The following is an 18,986-nucleotide window of genomic DNA, read 5'->3' as shown; positions in this document are numbered from 1 at the left end:
CCCATGGTGTTTGGACGTTATGGCACATCCAATGGAAAATTGGAAACCTGCAGATAATGGGAATCTGACACAAAAGCAGAAAGTGCCGGGAAAGAGAAGACAAGTTTGTTTTCAATTGCAGAGAATATCGGGAGGGATGGGTAGAGAGAGGGGCATATCACGGGTAGGGTGAGACCTGTTGAGTTGCTTAGAATTTTAGAATCCGATTGTGCGTTCACTGTTGTTAATAGTAAGGCTGTGTGATATTCCCATCACAGCGGACGAAAATAATGGAAAAATAAAAACGGAGTCAAAATGACGATGTCAATGACGATGGGCAGTTCTGAGGCGCGCAGATTGGAAAAACTCAGCTACTTAAAGTTGGAGGATTTGATATCGAATCCAGATGAAAGTTGAGGTCTTCCTGGATGTGTGTTGGGTCTGATGGTAATAGTGCAATGACCAGAGATATGACATGTCAGATGGGAATTAAAGTGACCTGTAACCCGAAGTTCGGGTAACTCCTACGGACTGAAATGCTTGTTCACTTTTTTTTCATTCAAGTGAGATTCAGTGCTGCGTTTCATCTGCCTGTTGCTGGGTTGTCTGCTTGTTCTTTAACCACTCCTACACTGAGCTGCCTGCGGTGTGATGTGTCATTGTACAATGATTATATGTCCCATAGCCTTAACGTTACTGTAGAGCTCTAAGTTGACTCCAGTTGCTGTTGCCCTCCATCTGATGTTTTATTCTTGTTCCAGGTTTGCTCCTCAAACAAATCCTGCAAAATATTAATCAAGCAATAAACGAGTCTGCTCCAGCGCCACGTCGTAAATTAATCATGTACTCATCGGTGAGTCATTCTAGATTGTTCTGTTAACTGGATGTACGGCAGAATGAATTAAGTGTAAGCAGTTGAAAAGTTGGAATGCTCTTTATATCCCCAAGGGAATGCTCATTGGATAACGTACAAAGCTTTCATCCCAGCACAGCGGGTATTTGATGCCCAGTGACTTAGCTTTTGGACCGAATTCTGCCATTTGTGTGGTATTTCCATTTGATACTGATGATTTATTGAAGGCTGTGTTGAGACTACTTTCAAAGGTCTAAAGATGTTTGAAGAAGGGTCTTGACCCGAAACGTCACCCATTCCTTCCCTCCAGAGATGTTGCCCGTTCCGCTGAGTTACTCCAGCATTTTGTGCCTACCTTTGATTTAAACCAGCACCTGCAGTTCTTTCCTACACATGATGTTTTGGATATCAATCCATATTTGATTCCTGGCAAAGAAAACTATCTTCATAAGCACATTTTCTAGTAATAATGGATCAATTCATGATACGTGGTGGGGATGTGGGCTGTCAAGGGGCCTGGGTGATAATGCTGGGAAGAGTGGATTGTTCAGGAACTGTTTTTTCCTCAATATTGATGGCAAGTTCGTGGTGCTTCCATGCATCCAGGAACCGCCAACTTCCAGCACTGTTGGAGTTGGCGGTTGCGCTGGTTCAACATGTTGAAGGACTATTCTGGATGGGCAATAGATGCAGACCTCGCCAGAAAATCCTTCATCACAGAACGTCTAGGAGATGCCAGTGATCTGAACCTGGGTGTTTCCACTTGGTCTTCTATTGTCAAATAGAAGAATGTAAAGGACAGAACCAGTACTTTTATGTGTAAGAAGAAACTGCAGATGCTGGTTTAAACCGAAGATAGACACAAATAGCTGGAATAGCTCAGAGGGACAGGCAGCAAATCTGGAGGGAAGGAATGGGTCATATTTTGGGTCGAGACCCTTCTTCAGACTGGTTAGGGATAAGGGAAACGAGATATAGACGGTGATGTGGAGAGATAAAGAACAATGAATGAAAGATATGCAAAAAAGTAACGATGATAAAGGAAACCGGCCATTGTTAGCTGTTTGTAGGGTGAAAATGAGAATCTAGTGCGACTTGGGTGGGGAGGGATAGAGAGAGAGAGGGAATGCCGGGGCTACCTGAAGTGAGAGAAATCAATATTCATACCACTGGGCTGTAAGCTGCCCAAGCGAAACATGAGATGCTGTTCCTCCAATTTGTGTTTAGCCTCACTCTGACAATGGAGGAGGTTGAGGACAGAAAGGTTTGTGCAGGAGTGGGAAGGAGAACTAAAGAGTCCAGCAACCGGGAGTTCAGTTTGGTTCAGGTGGGCTGAGCGAAGGTGTTCCTGAAACGATCGCCCAGTCTGCATTTGGTCTCACCGATGTATAAGAGTCCACATCTTGAACAATACGGATAGAGTAAATGAGGTTGGAGGAGATGCAAGTGAACCTCTGCCTAACCTGAAAGGACTGTCGGGGTCCCTGGACAGGGTCAAGTGAGGAGGTATAGCGACAGGTGTTGCATCTTCTGTGGTTGCAGGGGAAGGTACCTGGGGAGGGGGTGGTGTGGGTGGGAAGGGATGAGTTAATCAGAGAGTAGCGGAGGGAGGCGGAAAGGGGAAAATGTGGTTGGAGTTGGCGGAAATTTAGATTTGGCGGAAATTTGGGAGGATTCTGTGTTGTAAGCGACGGCTGATGGGGGGAAGGTAAGAACTAGGGGGACTCTGTCTCTGTTGCGACTAGGGGGAGTGGGAGCAAGGGCGGAGCTGCAGGGTACTGAGGAGACACAAGTGAGGGCCTGATCTATGATGGGAGAGGGGAACCCCCGTTCCCTAAAAAATGAGGACATCTCGGATGTTCTAGTATGGAACACCTCATCTTGGGAGCAGGTGCGGCGTAGACGGAGGAAATGGGAGTAGGGGGATAGAGTCTTTGCAGGAGGCAGGGTGGGAAGAAGTGGAGATAGTTGTGGGAGTCAGTGGGTTTATAATAGACGGCAGCCAATAGTCTATTTTCTGTGATGGAGACTGAGATCAAGAAAGGGGAGGGAGGTGTCGGAGTTGGTCCAAGTAAATTTAAGTGCAGGATGAAAATTGGTGGTGAAGTTCATGACTTTTGCATGGGTGCAGGAGGTAGCATCGATGCAGTTATCAATGTAACAAAGATAGAGCTGGGGATAGGGCCAGTGTACGCTTGGAACAGGAATTGTTCAACGTACCCTACAAAGAGGCAAACATAGCTGGGGCCCATGCGCATGCCCATAACTACACCTTGGACTTGGAGGAAGTGAGAGAAGTAAAATGAGAAGTTGTTGCGGGGGATGACCAGCTCCGCTTGGCAGAGTAGAGTGTTAGTGGAGGGAAATTGGATGGTTCTGCGGTCGAGGAAGAAACGGAGAGCTTTAAGGATTTCCTGGTGGGGGATGATTTGATTTGATTTGATTCAACTTTGTCATTGCACAAATACGAGTACAGGTACAACGAAATGCAGTTTAGCATCTAATCAGAGTGCAAGGTAGTAAAAATACTGGTTAAAACAATATGTGCAATGTGGATGAATTAAACTAGTACATAGGCAATAAATATATACAGATGAAAGAGTATAAAGATAGCTAACGTCGGGCCTGTGAGTTCAGCAGGGTGATGGTATTTTGGAAAAAGCTGTTCCTCAGCCTGCTTGTGTGAGACCTGAGGCTCCTGTACCACCTCCCTGATGGGAGGAGGGCCAATAGTCCATGGTTAGGGTGAGAGGGGTCCTTAATGATTTTCCAGGCCCGTCTCAGCCACCGTTTTTGGTGGAGGGCATCCATGGCAGAGAGTGGGACACCAATGATGTGATGAGCGGTTTTCACCAGCCGTTGCAGTGCCTTCCTGTCAGCTGTTGTGCAGCTGCTGTACCATACCGTGAAGCAGGTGGTCAGGATGCTTTCAATGGTACAGCGGTAGAAGTTGGACACGATCTGGGGGGGACAGGTGAGCTTTCTTGAGCCTCCTCAGAAAGTAGAGGCGCTGCTGCGCCTTTTTGATCTGTTTGGTGGTATTGAGGGACCAGGAGGTGTAGAGTAACTGAATGTCCATAGTAAAGGTGAGGGAATGGGGGTTTGGACAGTGGAAGTCATTAAAGAAACGAAGGGCATGTGAGGTATCTTGGATATGGGTCGGAAAAGATTGGACTGGGGGGGTAGGATGGAGTCGAGGTACATGGAACTCATTTCCGTGGGGCAGGAGCAGGGAGAAACAATGGGTCTGCCAGGATACTGTGTTTGTGGATTTGGGGGAGAAGGTAAAACCGGGCTGTGCGGGATTGCGAAACACTAAGGTTGGAGGCTGTGGAAGGCAGACAGCCAGAAGTAGGCCTGGTGCTCATCTGTGGTGTGTCTGAGAGTTGTCGCCTGGCCTCAGCTCGGTAGAGGTCAGCGTGCCAGAGCTCCCTTGTCAGCGGGTTTGATTATAATGTTGGGGTTGCTGCAGAGTGAGCGGAGGGCTGTACGTTCAGAGGGGGTGAGGTTGGAGTAGGTAAGGGGAGTGGAAAAGTTCCCCTCCCCCACCCAAGTCGCACTAGCTTCTCATTTTTTGCCCGCCCGACAAACAGCTAACAATGGCCTGTTTCCTTTATCATCGTTACTTTTTTGCATATATTTCATTCATTGTTCTCTATTTCTCCACATCACCGTCTATATCTTTCGTTTCCCTTATCCCTAAACAGACTGAAGAAGGGTCTTGAACCGAAACGTCACCCATCCTGAGTTACTCCAGATTTTCTATCACCAGTCTATCATCAGTACTTTTATGGCAGTTTTCATTGTCCTTTTTCCCCATACCTAAGGAAAATGGAAGTATCTTTCTTGTAAACATTAGCATAAGAGATGTAAGGATATGGATTTCTGGACCAATTGGCAGAGAGTGTAGCAATGTCACACGTCAACTGCCATGTCCCCAGCCAATGTGCCAATGTGTAGGGCATGGGTGGTACTGAAGGGGGTTGAGGTGGGGCAGAGGGAGCACCAGGGGTTATGGTGCCAACCACGGATTATGTGGAAATGCTCACAGTCCGGCATTCAACTTGCATAATAGTTGGCAATGTGAGCTGGAATAGAGTTGCAAGCAGTGTGTAGCCGGTGCTGCGATTGGGATCGGAAACACTGGAGAGTAGGAACGTGACTGGGTTGTGGCCGGAGTCAATGCTCGAGCAGTGTGGCCTTGCCTCTCCATCTAAACTCACTAGGTTCATTGGAAAATTTATTACCCCATTGTATGGTAAATAAGGGAAATAAAGTGAAATAAATAAAAGTTTATTTTGGATATTAATAGGAACAACATTCATGTGATTGTGTGGCAGCACCCCACTTTGAGGTTACCAACATTGTCTTGTCACAAGTGATGGACGAGCTCTCTGGTAGCCAGGCTAATGATTATTCTTTAGCCAACCCTCCCAAACTATAATTTCCTCACTGTTATGTGTACATTGCACTGTGTTCCCCTGCAGCATAATGGCACCTGAGTACAATGTCACCTACAATGAGAATGTTTTATTTTCCTTTGAAACATTGGGATAACCTGGTTAGGGTGGGCTTGTTTACTTGGATTGGCCATAGCATTTCTGTTTTGGGGGTCGCACCCCTGTATTAGGGGCTTGGAATCCATCAATTGTTCCGACTGACATCTGGCTTCAGATACCCTGGCAGATTTCCCTGGAGAAAGGGCACAGGTGGAGGCAGGGTTGCATCATGTCAGGGTTGGTCTTGTTGCACCCACCCCCTTGAGTGGCAAAATGGTGCAGCTAGTAGAAAGGCCGCCTCCGTTCCACTGACCCAGGTTCAATCCTGACCTCCAGTGCTGTCAACGTGACCCACCTGGGTTACCCCAGCTCCTCAATGTCCCCCCACATCACACAGGTACATGCTGGTAGCTTAATTGGTCATTGTTAATTGCACCTTGTGTATGTGGGTGGCAGGAGAATCGATTGTGAGGGGGATGAATGAGGTGGGCAAGAAGGAGGAGGAGGGAGTTCCCAACGTTGATAAATATGTGAGGGACAATAGGTTACTGGAAAGTGGGTAATGGGGGAATGGATCTGTTAGGCAGGGGGCAAGAAAGTAATTGGGGGAATGTGGCTGGTGGACGTGGGGCTGGTGGCAATGCACTGAGTATTGGGATAGACTCAGTGGGCCAAATGTCCGACCAATGTAATGAGGACAATATGGGATTCCCTGTCTAACTTCAGATTCCCTGGCTGATGGAAAGTGACCTTGTGAGGTATTGGGCACAGTGGAACAGAGGCTTTGGAGTACAGTTTCTAACTGTGTCAATTAACTTTTCCACAGCATGATGTAACGCTCATCGCTTTGCAGATGGCACTGAATGTGTACAACCATATCATTCCCCCGTACGCTACCTGTTATATGTTGGAGCTGTTTCAAGAAGATGACAGGTAGGTGCTGGTGCTCTCTCTGTGGCACACAACCTGCTGCCCTCTCTTCACACAAGCATATCTTTCATCCAGGGCCTCTTACTGGTGAAAGACCACACACATTGATGGGGAACCATTTGATGCTGCCGCCAGACTTCAAGGCCATTTATCCATCTGTGATGCCTGCCTGATCCATCCTTGACTTCTCTATTCTAGGTGACAGTTTCTCTGTTCTGTGATTGTTCATAGTCTATCTCTCTCTATCTCTCTCTCTCTCTCTCCCCCTCCCTCCTCTCCTCCCTCTCTCTCTCTCTCTCTCCTCATCTCTCTCTCTCTCTCCTCATCTCCCTCTCTCTCTCCTCATCTCCCTCTCTCTCTCCTCATCTCCCTCTCTCGCCTCACCTCCCTCTCTTTCTCTCTCCTCATCTCTCTCCCTCTCTCCTCATCTCTCTCTCATCTCTTCTCAAATCTCTCTCTCATTCTCTCTCTCTCTCTCCCCCCCTCATCTCTTCTGTAACCATTTTGATAAGGCATTGATCAGGAGAAAGACTGAGTTTCATTGTTGCTTACAGCTTCAAGGCTGGGATGAAGTTGGCAGATCACCAGGGACATGGACCTATAACGCAAAGCACGAGTTGTATTGTATATGCAGTTTGAGGGTGCACGCCACAGGACCAAACCACGGTATTCAACTGAAGGTGGAGTGGAAAATTAAGCGAAGAGACAGACAGGGTTAGAACCAAGGCAGATAAATCCAATATATTCAGCAGGAATTTGTTCCAGTTAGAAAGAGGGATTCCATGAGAAAGGGGCACAATCAGTGGTTAACAAAGGAAGTCATGGATAATGTTGAATTGCAAAGTCAGGCATACAATGTGTCAAGGGCTTGTGGTAGGCCAGAGGACTGGGAAGTTATAAATTAATTCAGCAATTAAAGAATAAAAAGCATCTGGAGAAAACTGACATAAATCATGTGTACAGGGCCCTAGTGAGACCACACCTGGAGTATTGTGTGCAGGTTTGTCTCCAAATTTGAGGAAGGACATTCGTGCTATTGAGGGAGTGCAGCGTAGGCTCACAAGGTTAATTCCCAGGATAGCGGGACTGTCATATGTTGAAAGAATGGAGCGACTGGCCTTGTATACACTGGAATTTAGAAGGATGAGAAGGGATATTATTGAAACATATAAGATTATTAAGGGATTGGACATGCTCGCAGCAGGAAACATGTTCCCAATGTTGGGGGAGTCCAGAACCAGGGCCATAATTTAACTCGGCTTGTACTCGCTAGAATTTAGAAGATTGAGGGGGGATCTTATAGAAACTCACAAAATTCTTAAGGGGTTGGACAGGAAGATTGTTCCAGATGTTGGGGAAGTCCAGAACAAGGGGGTCACAGTTTAAGGATAAGGGGGAAATCTTTTAGGACCGAGATGAGGAAAACATTTTGCACACAAAGAGTGGTGAATCACTGGAATTCTCTGCCACAGAGGGTAGTTGAGGCCTGTTAATTGGCTATATTTAAGAGGGAGTTAGATGTGGCCCTTGTGGCTAAAGGGATCAGGGGGTATGGAGAGAAGGCAGGTACATGATACTGAGTTGGATGATCAGCCATGATCATATTGAATGGCAGTGCAGGCTCGAAGGGCCGAATGGCCTACCCCTGCACCTATTTTCTATGTTTCTATGTGGAACGAGCTGCCAAAGGAGGTAGCTGGAGCAGCTGTTATCACAATGTTCAAGGCACATTTGGACAGGTACATGGATAGGATGGGTTTCGAGGGATATTGACCAAACATAGGCAGGTGGGATTAGTGTAGATGGGGCATGTTGGTCGACGTGAGTAAGTTGAGCTAAAGGGCCTGTTTAAATGCTCTATGGCTCTATGCAAGAAATGTGCAGACAGATGAGATTAGTTTTGTTTGGCATCATGCTCGTACAGACGTTGTGGCCCAAGGGCCTGTTCATGTGCTGCACTTTTCAATGTTTTACCTCCATGTGGTTTCTCTAGGTCCTTCACTATAGATATGTACCTCAAGAACCAGTCTGATTCACAGTCCGAGCCACATCTTCTGATTCTTCCAAACTGTACCAAGCATTGTCCCTTGCAAGACTTCATTCGACTAACCAAACATCTGATCACTGACAACTGGGAGGTGGAATGCCAGATCGTTGACGAGTCCGCGCATGCAGGTAACATAATGGAGCAGGTCGGGGGCTCGTTACTAACCCATGTCAGCCCGGGAAACTCCCCTCCGATTCCCACTATCATTTTCCCTACCTCAAGAAACAGGGTGACTTCAGTATCACAGAAAGTGATCTTGAGAATAATAAGCAGAGTTCAAGTGGTTGTGCACTGGAGACAGGATTCAAGTCAGCTGCCCATGGACATGATGCCAGACATCCTGTTACCCTGGCTCTGCAGCATCAAGAGGTTTTAATGTGGCTCAAGCCGAGCATTGTGTTAGTTATGTATTGTTGGGTCATGTAACAACAGAGTTCACAATTTGAGTGCAGAAATGGTGGAACAATGTAAAACTCTTCATTTGTTTTGGAACCAACTCCGAAGCAGGCATCTTAAGCTTTCCAATATGAAGATGATATTGGTAAGATCTTGAGCAAAGACCAGGTTAGCATGAGAACCCTGGGTTCCATTTCCTTTCAAAGACTAGTTTTAGGTTTTAAATGGTGACATGGGCACCTTGGGTGAGATATAGTCCCTTCAGCCATAGAATGCTATTTATCTCGCCCAAAGCAAACATAACAAGTCTCCAGGTGTGTGACAGAGGTCGTGCATGTTGTGAAGCTGCCTGGACTGATGAAGCAGCTGAATATTGTGTCTTGCAGGGATGATTCTGGGTGTTATGCTGGGCGTGTGCTTTGCCACGTTGATCTTGTTTGGGATTATCCTGTACTGGTGCTGGAACTACAAGCCGCAACGGCATCGAGTGCCGACTAGCAGCGATGAACTGGCCTGACTGTCAGTGGCCTTACTCGAACCAGCCGACCAGGAAGAGGATTGACTGGATTGCCATTCGAGCCATCCTATGCTGTGGGATGCTGGAGGAACCTGGAGATGTGAGATGGCAGACTAATTGCTGCAGGATTTGCTTATTCACTGCTGTGTGTGAGGAAGGTCTTTTGAATCAGCCGGCCCACCATATTTATAATCCAGATGCCTTGCAAATGCACCATCCTCCTCCTCCCCGCAGCCCTCGATTCCACTGTCTATTCCATCAGAGTCTTGCTATTAAATTGCTCCTCCAATTCACTGCCTGCAGCCCCACCACTCATCTTTGTCTCGACTTGCAGTCCACAGCATGGAACCCCACGCTCCCTTTTCTCCTGACTAAGATCTCTTGCACATTCCATCCTCAACTTCTCTGGAGTAACTTTTTGGGTGCCCCCTTTCAGAGGGTTGTTCTATGTTTTGCTCCCACCTTGCTTAAGTCTCATTGCAGTGGCTGGGCATGTTTTAAATGTGAACAGTGTGATCTAATTGCAGCATAGCTGCAGAATCAACCAGAGGGACTGCCCCTTCCAGCCTCTTGTGCACAACTAGACATGACTCTTCCATTGTGAGTCAGCTAAATGGGACCAAATGCTTCTCGCTGTTTTTTTACAAAGTAAGTTTTATAAAAATGGTGATTTTGGTTTGAGTTAAGGATGAAGAAGATACTGTGGAAAGCAGATGGCTCCAATTAAACAACTAACACTTCAACAGCAAAACCTTGTGCTTTGCTGCTTTACCTGTGGTTTATTTTCCACAATTGGTTTTGCTCAACTTTGAGAACCTGACTGCTGACCAGTGAATAATTACTGACTCGGCCCAACGTTCATTCACCTTTTCCATGACTCTAACTGCAAGAAAAAGCCTGGTCTGTTCGCCCATCAGTCTGGCCGTGCCCAATCTAACATCACTCACTCGTGGTTCAATATTGTGGACTGCGTGATTTTAAACACAATATTGCTACAGATATACAGTTTGGTTTGTAACCACTTCTTCAGATGTTTATGTGCCAGTTTTGATCGAGGCTGCAGAAATGCAACACTAATGTGCAGATCAAAATGCAGAATCTTGGTTCCTGTTCGTGCCATCGCAGCTAATGTTGGACCAAATGAATGCAACCTCCACCACCTCTCACCATGGCAGAAGCTTTAAAGGTACTATTGAACCAGTGGAATTGATCTACCCTCGAGCATGGCGTGTCTTGATGGCACTGCGTGCTGTCTGGTTGACACCTGAAAGTGAATGATCAAGAGGTGTGTAGTGTGTGTCTAGCGAACCGTCCACATGTAAAGTGTTTGTGCTGTACAACACAATGTCTGAACTGATATATTCAAGGGACAGGAATCTTTTGATGTTCTGGGTTCCACTGTTTCCTTGTGTCTGTGTGCCAAACAGATCTTTAACTATTTCAAATCCAAAGAAAGCTTATGGTAGACACAAGATGCTGGAGTAACTCATCTCTGGAGAGAAGGAATGGGCGATTTTATTGGGTCGAGGCCCATCTTCAGAAAGCTTAAGCATTATGTACAGACCACAATTTGTGTCGTTGACTTGATGCAGAATGTAGATACAGGTTGAAATTGCATTGTAGTTTGAAGCCAAGCTCATGGCTGTGTTACACATGGTGTTACACGCGGCTTATCCAGGGATTATAACGATTAATCTGATAACATAACACTTAAGGGCCTGTCCCATTTTCACGACCTAATTCACGACCTCATACTCGCAGCATGATCGTAGGTAGGCCGTAGTTAGGTTGTGATGCTAGTCGTAGGTACTCATAGGCATCAAGTAGGTCGGGCCGTTTTTTCAACATGATGAAAAATGTCCACGAGTAAAAAAGGTTGCGAATTATGTCATGAAAGTGGGAAGGCCCTTAAAGGGATTCTCACAGGATCGCTGGAGAGAAATGGCTTTCTCTACTGGGGAATGCACAATGTTAAAATTTGGCCAAACCAAAATGCTACTGACCTATAAAGTGCCAACCCTATAGATCGGGCAGTATCTTTCGAGAGAAATACAAAGCTTGTCAGCCGCAAGTGTTAACTCTTGTTTCTTTCCCCACAGACTATTTCTAATATTGACTGATGTCCTTAAAAATTAATGGAGTCAAATCAGGAAGTGTTTTTTCTCATGGATGACTAGAAATCCATAACTGATGAAATTGTGACTAAGGTTTATACATTTTTGTTGGATGATGGTGTTGACAGATGTGAAGAGGGCAAAATGTCAAGACGCATGTTAGCCTAGAGTGCCTCTAATACAAGTTTTAACATATCAATCATTGCTCTAATTATATTTTTATCCTAATCTCTAACTTGTTTTAACTGATCACATTTTATGAATTTAGTGACCTCGAAATCCGTGCCCAAGTTTTCTGTCAACTCCATGACTTAGCCTCTCCAATAAAGCCTCTTGAAATGCACATCGCTGGAACAGCCCGCAGCCAGGCCTCAAATAAATTCCGCTTTTCAAGCACCCCAGCCCCACATCCCATCCTCCTGACAACTGATCATGACATCCTTCATTGCTGAGCTTCAAAGCGATCGGCTGTCATGGTTACTCTTCCCAGCCCTGCACCACTTTATCTGGTTCGTATGATGAGGAGGAAGCCCCTCAACACCACTCCACTGTTCTTCTAAGATGCTGGCAGGTCTAATTGTAACGTCAACGCATCTCTCCCTGCCTGGCAATCTTCTACCGCCCCCGGGTTATCAGAATACTTTGCCTGCCTGGTGTGGGTGATCACTTATTTTAATCGGTCACTACCTCATCCTAGTTTCTCCCACATGACTCTTCATGTCCATCGTGAAGGATTTTGTAATCCTCCCCCTTCTGGGGATACAAACCTAGACTCTCCAACCTTTCCTCAAGATGGCCCAGCCATTCCAGGCATCAGTCTGTGAATCCTCCTGTCTAAGGAGACCGAGACAGTTCTCCAGATGTAGTCTTGCCAATGCTCGATATAACTGAAGCATATCCTCCCGAGTCTTGCATTAAGTTCCACTGGCAATGAACGATACCATTCAGTTAATTTAGTCAGTTACCAAGCCAGTATCCTGGCTTCTGCAAATCACACATCAGGATATCCAGAAACCTCTGCAATCTCTTGCCATTTAGATTTTCTTTATTTTTCCCAAAGTGGTCATTTTAGCAGCATTTTCCACATACCATACCATTGATTTAGCATCATGGCAGGATGTAGTTGATAATAAAATGGCCGTGAAATAAAAAGGGACCATGAAGAGCATTCGTAGGCTGGCACACCACTCGTCTCCCCCTCCGCTCACTCCATTGTCTACAGTTAAACTGGGAAGATCAAAGTCAACATGATGAGAGATATAGATAGGGTTGCTGAGGAACCCTCAATAAGTCTTGTTCCTTTAATCTTGATGCAACATACTACCCCAACAAGCTCTTTGACACCTTGCCCTGAAGTTGCTCTTCTACTAGTGATCCATTTGCTCTATTCCTCGTCTCTGCCGACTTTCACATTTAGAATGACATTGTATTTAAGGCATAGTTTCAGATTTCCAATGAATCAATTGACTTTGCATTGGTCAGACTTGAAAGAGCTCCTAATAGTAATTTGCCGAGATTTTGTACTTGCTGATGGTTAGTTTTGGCTAATAGAATAGAGGCCATTCAGCCCGTTTGTGTCTGTAGCCTCAGAAGAAAACCAACCCAGTCTAACCCATCTCTGGCACTTGGTCTGTAACCCTGAGGTCACAGCTCTTCAAGTCATGCCTGTGTATGTCAAATGTTTCAGACAATCAGTTACGATTCCTACAACCCTCTGGGTGAGAACATTTTTCCACGTCTCCTCTCTAATCCTTTTACCACTTTAGATATGTCACTTGTTTTTTGAGCCGAGCACTGAGCCTTGAGGAAGAGCCAGATATTGTGTAGACAATGATGGACAGCTTTGATGGTTCACGACGCCTTTACTTAAACTGATGCTAGTCGCCAATGTCCTATTGGATGTATTACTAATATCTCTTACTTGTTACTTTTGTATTAAGCGCACTCTGAGAAATAAATTTTGTAATCCAACGAAGTCTGGACTGCTAATTCTGTTAATTTGTGCTTTAAAACCTGATTTATATGCCACATAAATACACTTACCGTTTACTTTCTGAAGAGCTAGGATGGAACAATTCCACAGAATTACTGTAGTAACTAGAGATTCTTTTTACACCTGAGCAACACTGAGGTTCCAGCAAAATAAAAAAGCATGCTGGAGGTACTCGGCAGGTCAGGCAGCAACAATGGAGGGCAGAACAATTAACGCTTTAGGTCATTGAGGGAAGAGAGAAGCAAATTTAAATGAGCAGAAAAAGAGGGTGGGTCATAGACAACAAGGAGGGTCCGATAAGGCAGAGACCAGGAGAGAATGATTCACAAACAGTGGTAGTGCTGGCTGAGGGAGAGGTGAAGGGCAAGGTATATGAGGAAGGACCCATGTCCGTGCCCTTTATGTGGCAACTCTTTACATACCTTTGATATGCAATGCAAAGAATATCACTGACTTGTCTCGTGTGATAATAACGTTTCTTTCATTCATTCAGTGGAATCTTTAATATCTCAGAGAGAAGGAGAAAAAAATAGAATTAAAGTACAAGAATGATTTTTTAAATTAGTTTTACGGATCTGGCTGTCATTGACAGAGCCAGTGTCTGCATTTTCTGTAGAGAAGATTTGAGGGGAGCTTTCCTTTAACTGCTGTAGTCCTTTTGGTGAAAGTGCTCCCACAGTGCTATTGGGGAGGGAGTTCCACAGTTTCGACCGAGCAAAGATGGAGAACCAGTGACACATTACCAAGTCAGGACAGGCTGCATGCTGCAGGAGAAGGTGGTGTTCCGTGCCCACAGACCATGTCCGCCGCAGCTGCAGGTTTGAAGGCTGCTGTCCAATGTAGATGGTACGCACTTTAACCACTTTGTGCCAGTGGGTCGAGGAAATGAATGTTTAAGGTGGTGGATGGGGTGTCAATTGCTGTGTGCTGGATGGTGTGGGGCTACTTGAGATTATTACAGCTACATTCATTCACGCAATTGGAGGGAATTTCATCACACTCCGACTTGTCCATGATGCCAAGAAAAAAACCCTGGACTGACTAAAGTGAGAGGAGAAAAAAAGAGAAAAGAAAAACAGAGATATGTCCCACTATCCTACCCTACCCCCGCTCACCCAACCCAAGCATCGGTTTTAAATTTGTGTTCAACCATTCTATTGTTGAAGAAATTCAGTGAAAGTAGACCATGTTTTGGAAAATTGGTCTGATTTATCAGCCAAAACAAGCCTTATGTTTTCTAAATGTAGTGTCTTGGTCATTTCTGTGATCCACATCTTCACTGTGGGAACTGTTATCTTTTTCCAGGATTTAAGTATGTTTTTTCGCAGTTATTAAGCTGTAGTCAAGGAAACGTCTTTGGAATGTTGTTAACTTAAAGCAGCCCTCTGACATTCCTAATATTATTAGTTTTGCATCTGACTCAAATTGAATTTTGAGTGGTTTAGAAATGGTATTGAATATTCCCATCCAGACATTTTGTATTTTTATACAGGATACAAAGGAATGGGTTAAGGTGGCTTCTTAGAGGTGACATTTATCACAGATAGGGGAGACAGTTGAGAAAATCTTATTCAATTTGGTCTGAGTAGTATAAACCAATGCAATATTCTGAATTGTATCAGACAATGCCTGACATTTAAAGAACAGTAATGTAACAGTAACAGTAAAGAAACAGTAACAGTAAGCTTTCCTCCCATATGTTTTTGAAATGTAGTGTCTCCCATGTCATTTCTGTGATCCAGAAGGTGGGGTTCATATGTGGGAGAGTGTTTAAATGTAAGATATCAACTTTTTGTATCGGCATGTCTTTCAAACAATCGTCCAATATAAGCCGGATCATAAAAGGAAATTTTGTGTGGAATGTTTTCGTTAACTCAGATTAAAGTTCCAGAACCTTTGACATTCCTCAAATTTTTGTTTTGCATCTGATCACTTGAATTTTGTCTGAGCTTTTTGCTAATGGTTTGAATTCTTCATCCCATCGCTCTTTGACCCTGTAGTCTGTGGCTTCCTGTACAGTTACGGGGGACAATGCAAGCTTCGGATATAACACCTCACCATCTGTCTGAGCATCTCACTGTCTTCACAACTTTACAATTGAATTTACAACTTGGGGAAACTTAATTTCTGTCCACACCAGTCGTCCATCTGTGATATTAACTTGGCTTGTTCCTTTTCTTTGCTTTTCCTTCCCTCCAGGGTGTGGAGGACATGCCCAGCTTGACCTGTTCTGTATTTTACACCTCCTACATTCTTTACCCCTTCTATTCTCCACTCACTCATTGATCAGATAACCTTGTCCATCCCCGTGGTCACCCCCTTTTCCCCATCCTCCCTACAGCTCAGAGCTTTTGTCGTCTTCCAAAGTCAAAGGGTGTACGTCCTGAAACATTAACTCTTTTTTTTCTCTTCCACCAATGAGACCTACTGAGTATTTCCTGCACTTTGTTTTTGTATCCAATTTCCAACAATAGGCCAATATAGCATTGCCTTTTCAAGTGTTTCAGTACCTGTACATTGAGCTTCTGCGAGCATACAAGGATGGCTGCATCCCTCAACGCCAACATCGATTATCTCTCACCATTTAAAAAAAAAAAAAAAAAACCTTTGCCTTTCTATATTTTCTATAGCTGTGAATAACCTGCTTTTCCCCCACACATCCATCTACCACGTCCTTGCCCATTCACATTATTCACAAAAGTTTGATGCATCTGTTTGATCCCCAGCATTGAAAATCTGGACCCCAGAAAACATCACAACTCAAACATTTCCACCCTGCCTGTTAAACAATCCACAATGCGGGCACTATATTACCTCCAATCCTGCATGCTCTAGTTTTGTTTAAAAATCTCTTCTGTGGCATCTTAGAAAATGTTAATAAATATTTGTCCAATTGCACGACCTCAACTTGTTCACTTTGACTATTCTGATGATTATACAATTAAATATTCCAGCAGATTTGGCAAAATGTGATTTTTCTTTTGCATAGTTCCATGTTGATTCTGCCGAATCCAATTACTATCTTCCAAGAACCTTAATAATGAATTGCAGCATGACCTGTACCGCAAATAGTGGTTGAGCACAGACAGAAGTCCTTTGGCCCCATTTATCTACACTGACCAGGCTTTATAACTGAGCTAGTCCCAGTTGCCTGCAATTGGCCCTTAATCCTACTCATCTCTACAACTGCCTCTGGTGGGAAAAAGAAAGGAAGAGGCGGAGTCAGTGGGCTGTGGGAGAGCTGGGAAGGTGAGGGGAAGGAGAAAGCAAGGGCTATCTGAAATTGGAGAAGTCAATGTTCATACCGCTGGGGTATAAACTACCCAAGCAAAATATGAGGTGCTGTTCCTCCAATTTGCGCTGGGCCTCTCTCTGTTAATGGAGGAGGCCCAGGGCAGAAAGGTCGGACTCGGAATGGGAGGGGGAGTTGAAGTGCTGAGCCACCAGATTGATTAGCGCAAACTGCACGGAGGTGTTGGGCGAAACGCTCACCAAGCCTGCACATGGTCTCGCTGATGTAGAGCAGTTGACACCTGGAACAGCAGATACAGTAGATGAGGTTGGAGGAGGTGCAGGTGAACCTCTGTCTCATCTGGAAAGACTGTTTGGGTCCTTGGATGGAGTCGAGGGAAGATGTTAAGCGACAAGTGTAGCATTTCCTGCAGTTGCAAGGAAAAGTACCCGGGGGGGAGGTGGTTTGGGTGGTTGTTCGAGGCGTACCGTGACCCCATCCCTGAATTCTACCTCAACTACATTGACAAATGCATTGGTGCTACCTCCTGCACCCATGCAGAATTCACCCATTTCTCCACTAACTTCCATCCGGCTGCTTCCTGTAATGAAATCCCCTACTCCCAATTCCTCTGTCTACACCTGGACCCTGGAGGTTTCCACACCAGGGCGACATCTCCCTACCTCTTTACTATAGACCTCCTCACCATCCTCTGTATCGAAGCTCCGCTCTCACACCCCATCCCCCATTTGAAACACAGAGTCCCCCTTGTCCTCGCCTTCCACCCGACAGCTGTCGCTACTACATATAAACCTCCAACCCCTCCAACTCCAGGATCCCACCACTGCCCATCTTTCCCCCCCCCCCCACCGCCCTGTTCCCTCCGTAACATCTTGATCCCCCTTCCCACCCAAACCACAAGCCTAGTAGTTTTATGTCCTCCCCCCCGCCCCCAACCCCCCTCCTCCCCCCCCCCCCACCCCCCTCCCCCCCCCCCCCCCAACCCCCCTTGATACAGTAGTTTTATGTCCTAATTCCTGTACTCTGTACTCATATAGACACAAGGTGCTGGAGTAACTGAGCGGGACATGCAGCATCTCTGGAGAGTAGGAATGGGTGATGTTTTGGGTCGAGACCCCTCTTCAGAAAGTACTCTTATCATTGAAGGCAAGCATTTTCACCTCCCTGTTTGCTGATGTCGCCACCTTCAGGGGACTCTGGTTCTCTGCTCCACAATGCTCTCCAGGTCACTACCATTTATTGTGCTTGTCCTGCTTTGGTTTTGACTTACCAAAATGTGGCTCACCCTCAGACCTAAATTAAATTATAGTTATAACATAGTTCACTCTCCTTTTATTAAATATACTCTTCCACTCTTTTCATTTGAAACTGACCTAAAATACTTATTTCAGTGTCACTTCCTTATTTTCCAATATGACTGGCCTGTAAGGAACACCTTAAAAAAGCTTCTCATAACCTGCCCATTTTCTTCACTTATCATTGCCTTAATCTAATTTCCTGAATTCCAGGATTAATAATAATGAATGAAATATATGCTGAGTCCTGTGGTTACAGATTGTAGTAGTGTACAGTTCTGGTGCTGGTCAACAACTCCAAGTTTTGAGTTGCTACGTTTGACTCAATGCTATTGAGCATGTTTACAGAACCACCCAACACAATGGAAGATGTTCTCAGGACAATGTCTGCACAAGAAGTGAGCTGGTCACTTCCATGAATGTGCTGGAGAGATTCACCTTTCACAGAACATGGACACAAAAAGCTGGAGTAACTCAGCAGGACAGGCAGCATCTCTGGAGGGAAATAATGGGTGCCGTTACCCTTGTGTCGAGACCTTTCTTCACCAGTCACAGCTGAATTCCTGAGGTGATGGCAAGTACTACTTGTCAAATGTTCATACGGAAGGGGTATCTTATGCAGAAAACCTTCAACCTAACAGTGGGCGATGTTCCAGCTGCCAGACTGGATGGAGTTACCCTTTGTCTTGTATCACTACAAATAAACAAGACTTGATCTAATACACAAGAGGCAGAAAAGGCTAGTTTTATTGCATGCAACACAAAATGTTGAGAATGTGAAAGGCTCAATGAACTTAACTCCTAACAGAAATGATTCAAGAAAATAACCAGTTACAGTAATCACAAGCAGGAATTGGAATTGGAATGCCCTGTAGCGGTCATTCAGACCTCGAGTGATTTGTGATTTTAATTTTCTTTTCCCCTCTCCTCCTCAATACCTATTCCCAATTCAAATCCATCCATTATGCTCCTGTGAGCTCCTATTGCCTGTAACCTCCACCAGCTTTATGGAAGGTAATGTATATATTTCAACAGATTTTAGTTCTGCTCCTGTGCCATGAAGAGCCAGCCCATTACAAAGGATGAAATGGCTTCAGTGTGATTGTTGCT

The 18,986-nt window shown here is 45.1% G+C and overlaps 1 protein-coding gene across 1 annotated transcript in view; it reads left to right on the top strand.

Annotated features, from left to right (window-relative positions):
* Positions 1-13,306, top strand: part of LOC129705913 (lysosomal acid phosphatase-like) — a 39,755-nt gene extending 26,449 nt beyond the window's left edge. The window contains exons 8-11 of the mRNA XM_055649834.1: positions 741-832; positions 6,158-6,264; positions 8,255-8,436; positions 9,091-13,306. Of these exons, the coding sequence (XP_055505809.1) occupies positions 741-832; positions 6,158-6,264; positions 8,255-8,436; positions 9,091-9,221 (512 nt within the window). The 3' untranslated portion in view covers positions 9,222-13,306. The remainder of the gene's footprint in view (positions 1-740; positions 833-6,157; positions 6,265-8,254; positions 8,437-9,090) is intronic.
* The last annotated feature ends 5,680 nt before the right edge of the window (positions 13,307-18,986 follow it).

Source organism: Leucoraja erinacea, chromosome 18, assembly GCF_028641065.1.
Source record: "Leucoraja erinacea ecotype New England chromosome 18, Leri_hhj_1, whole genome shotgun sequence".
NCBI classification, from domain to species: Eukaryota; Metazoa; Chordata; class Chondrichthyes; order Rajiformes; family Rajidae; genus Leucoraja; species Leucoraja erinaceus.
Note: the sequence above shows the minus strand (reverse complement) of the source record. Positions and strands in the feature narration are given on the sequence as shown.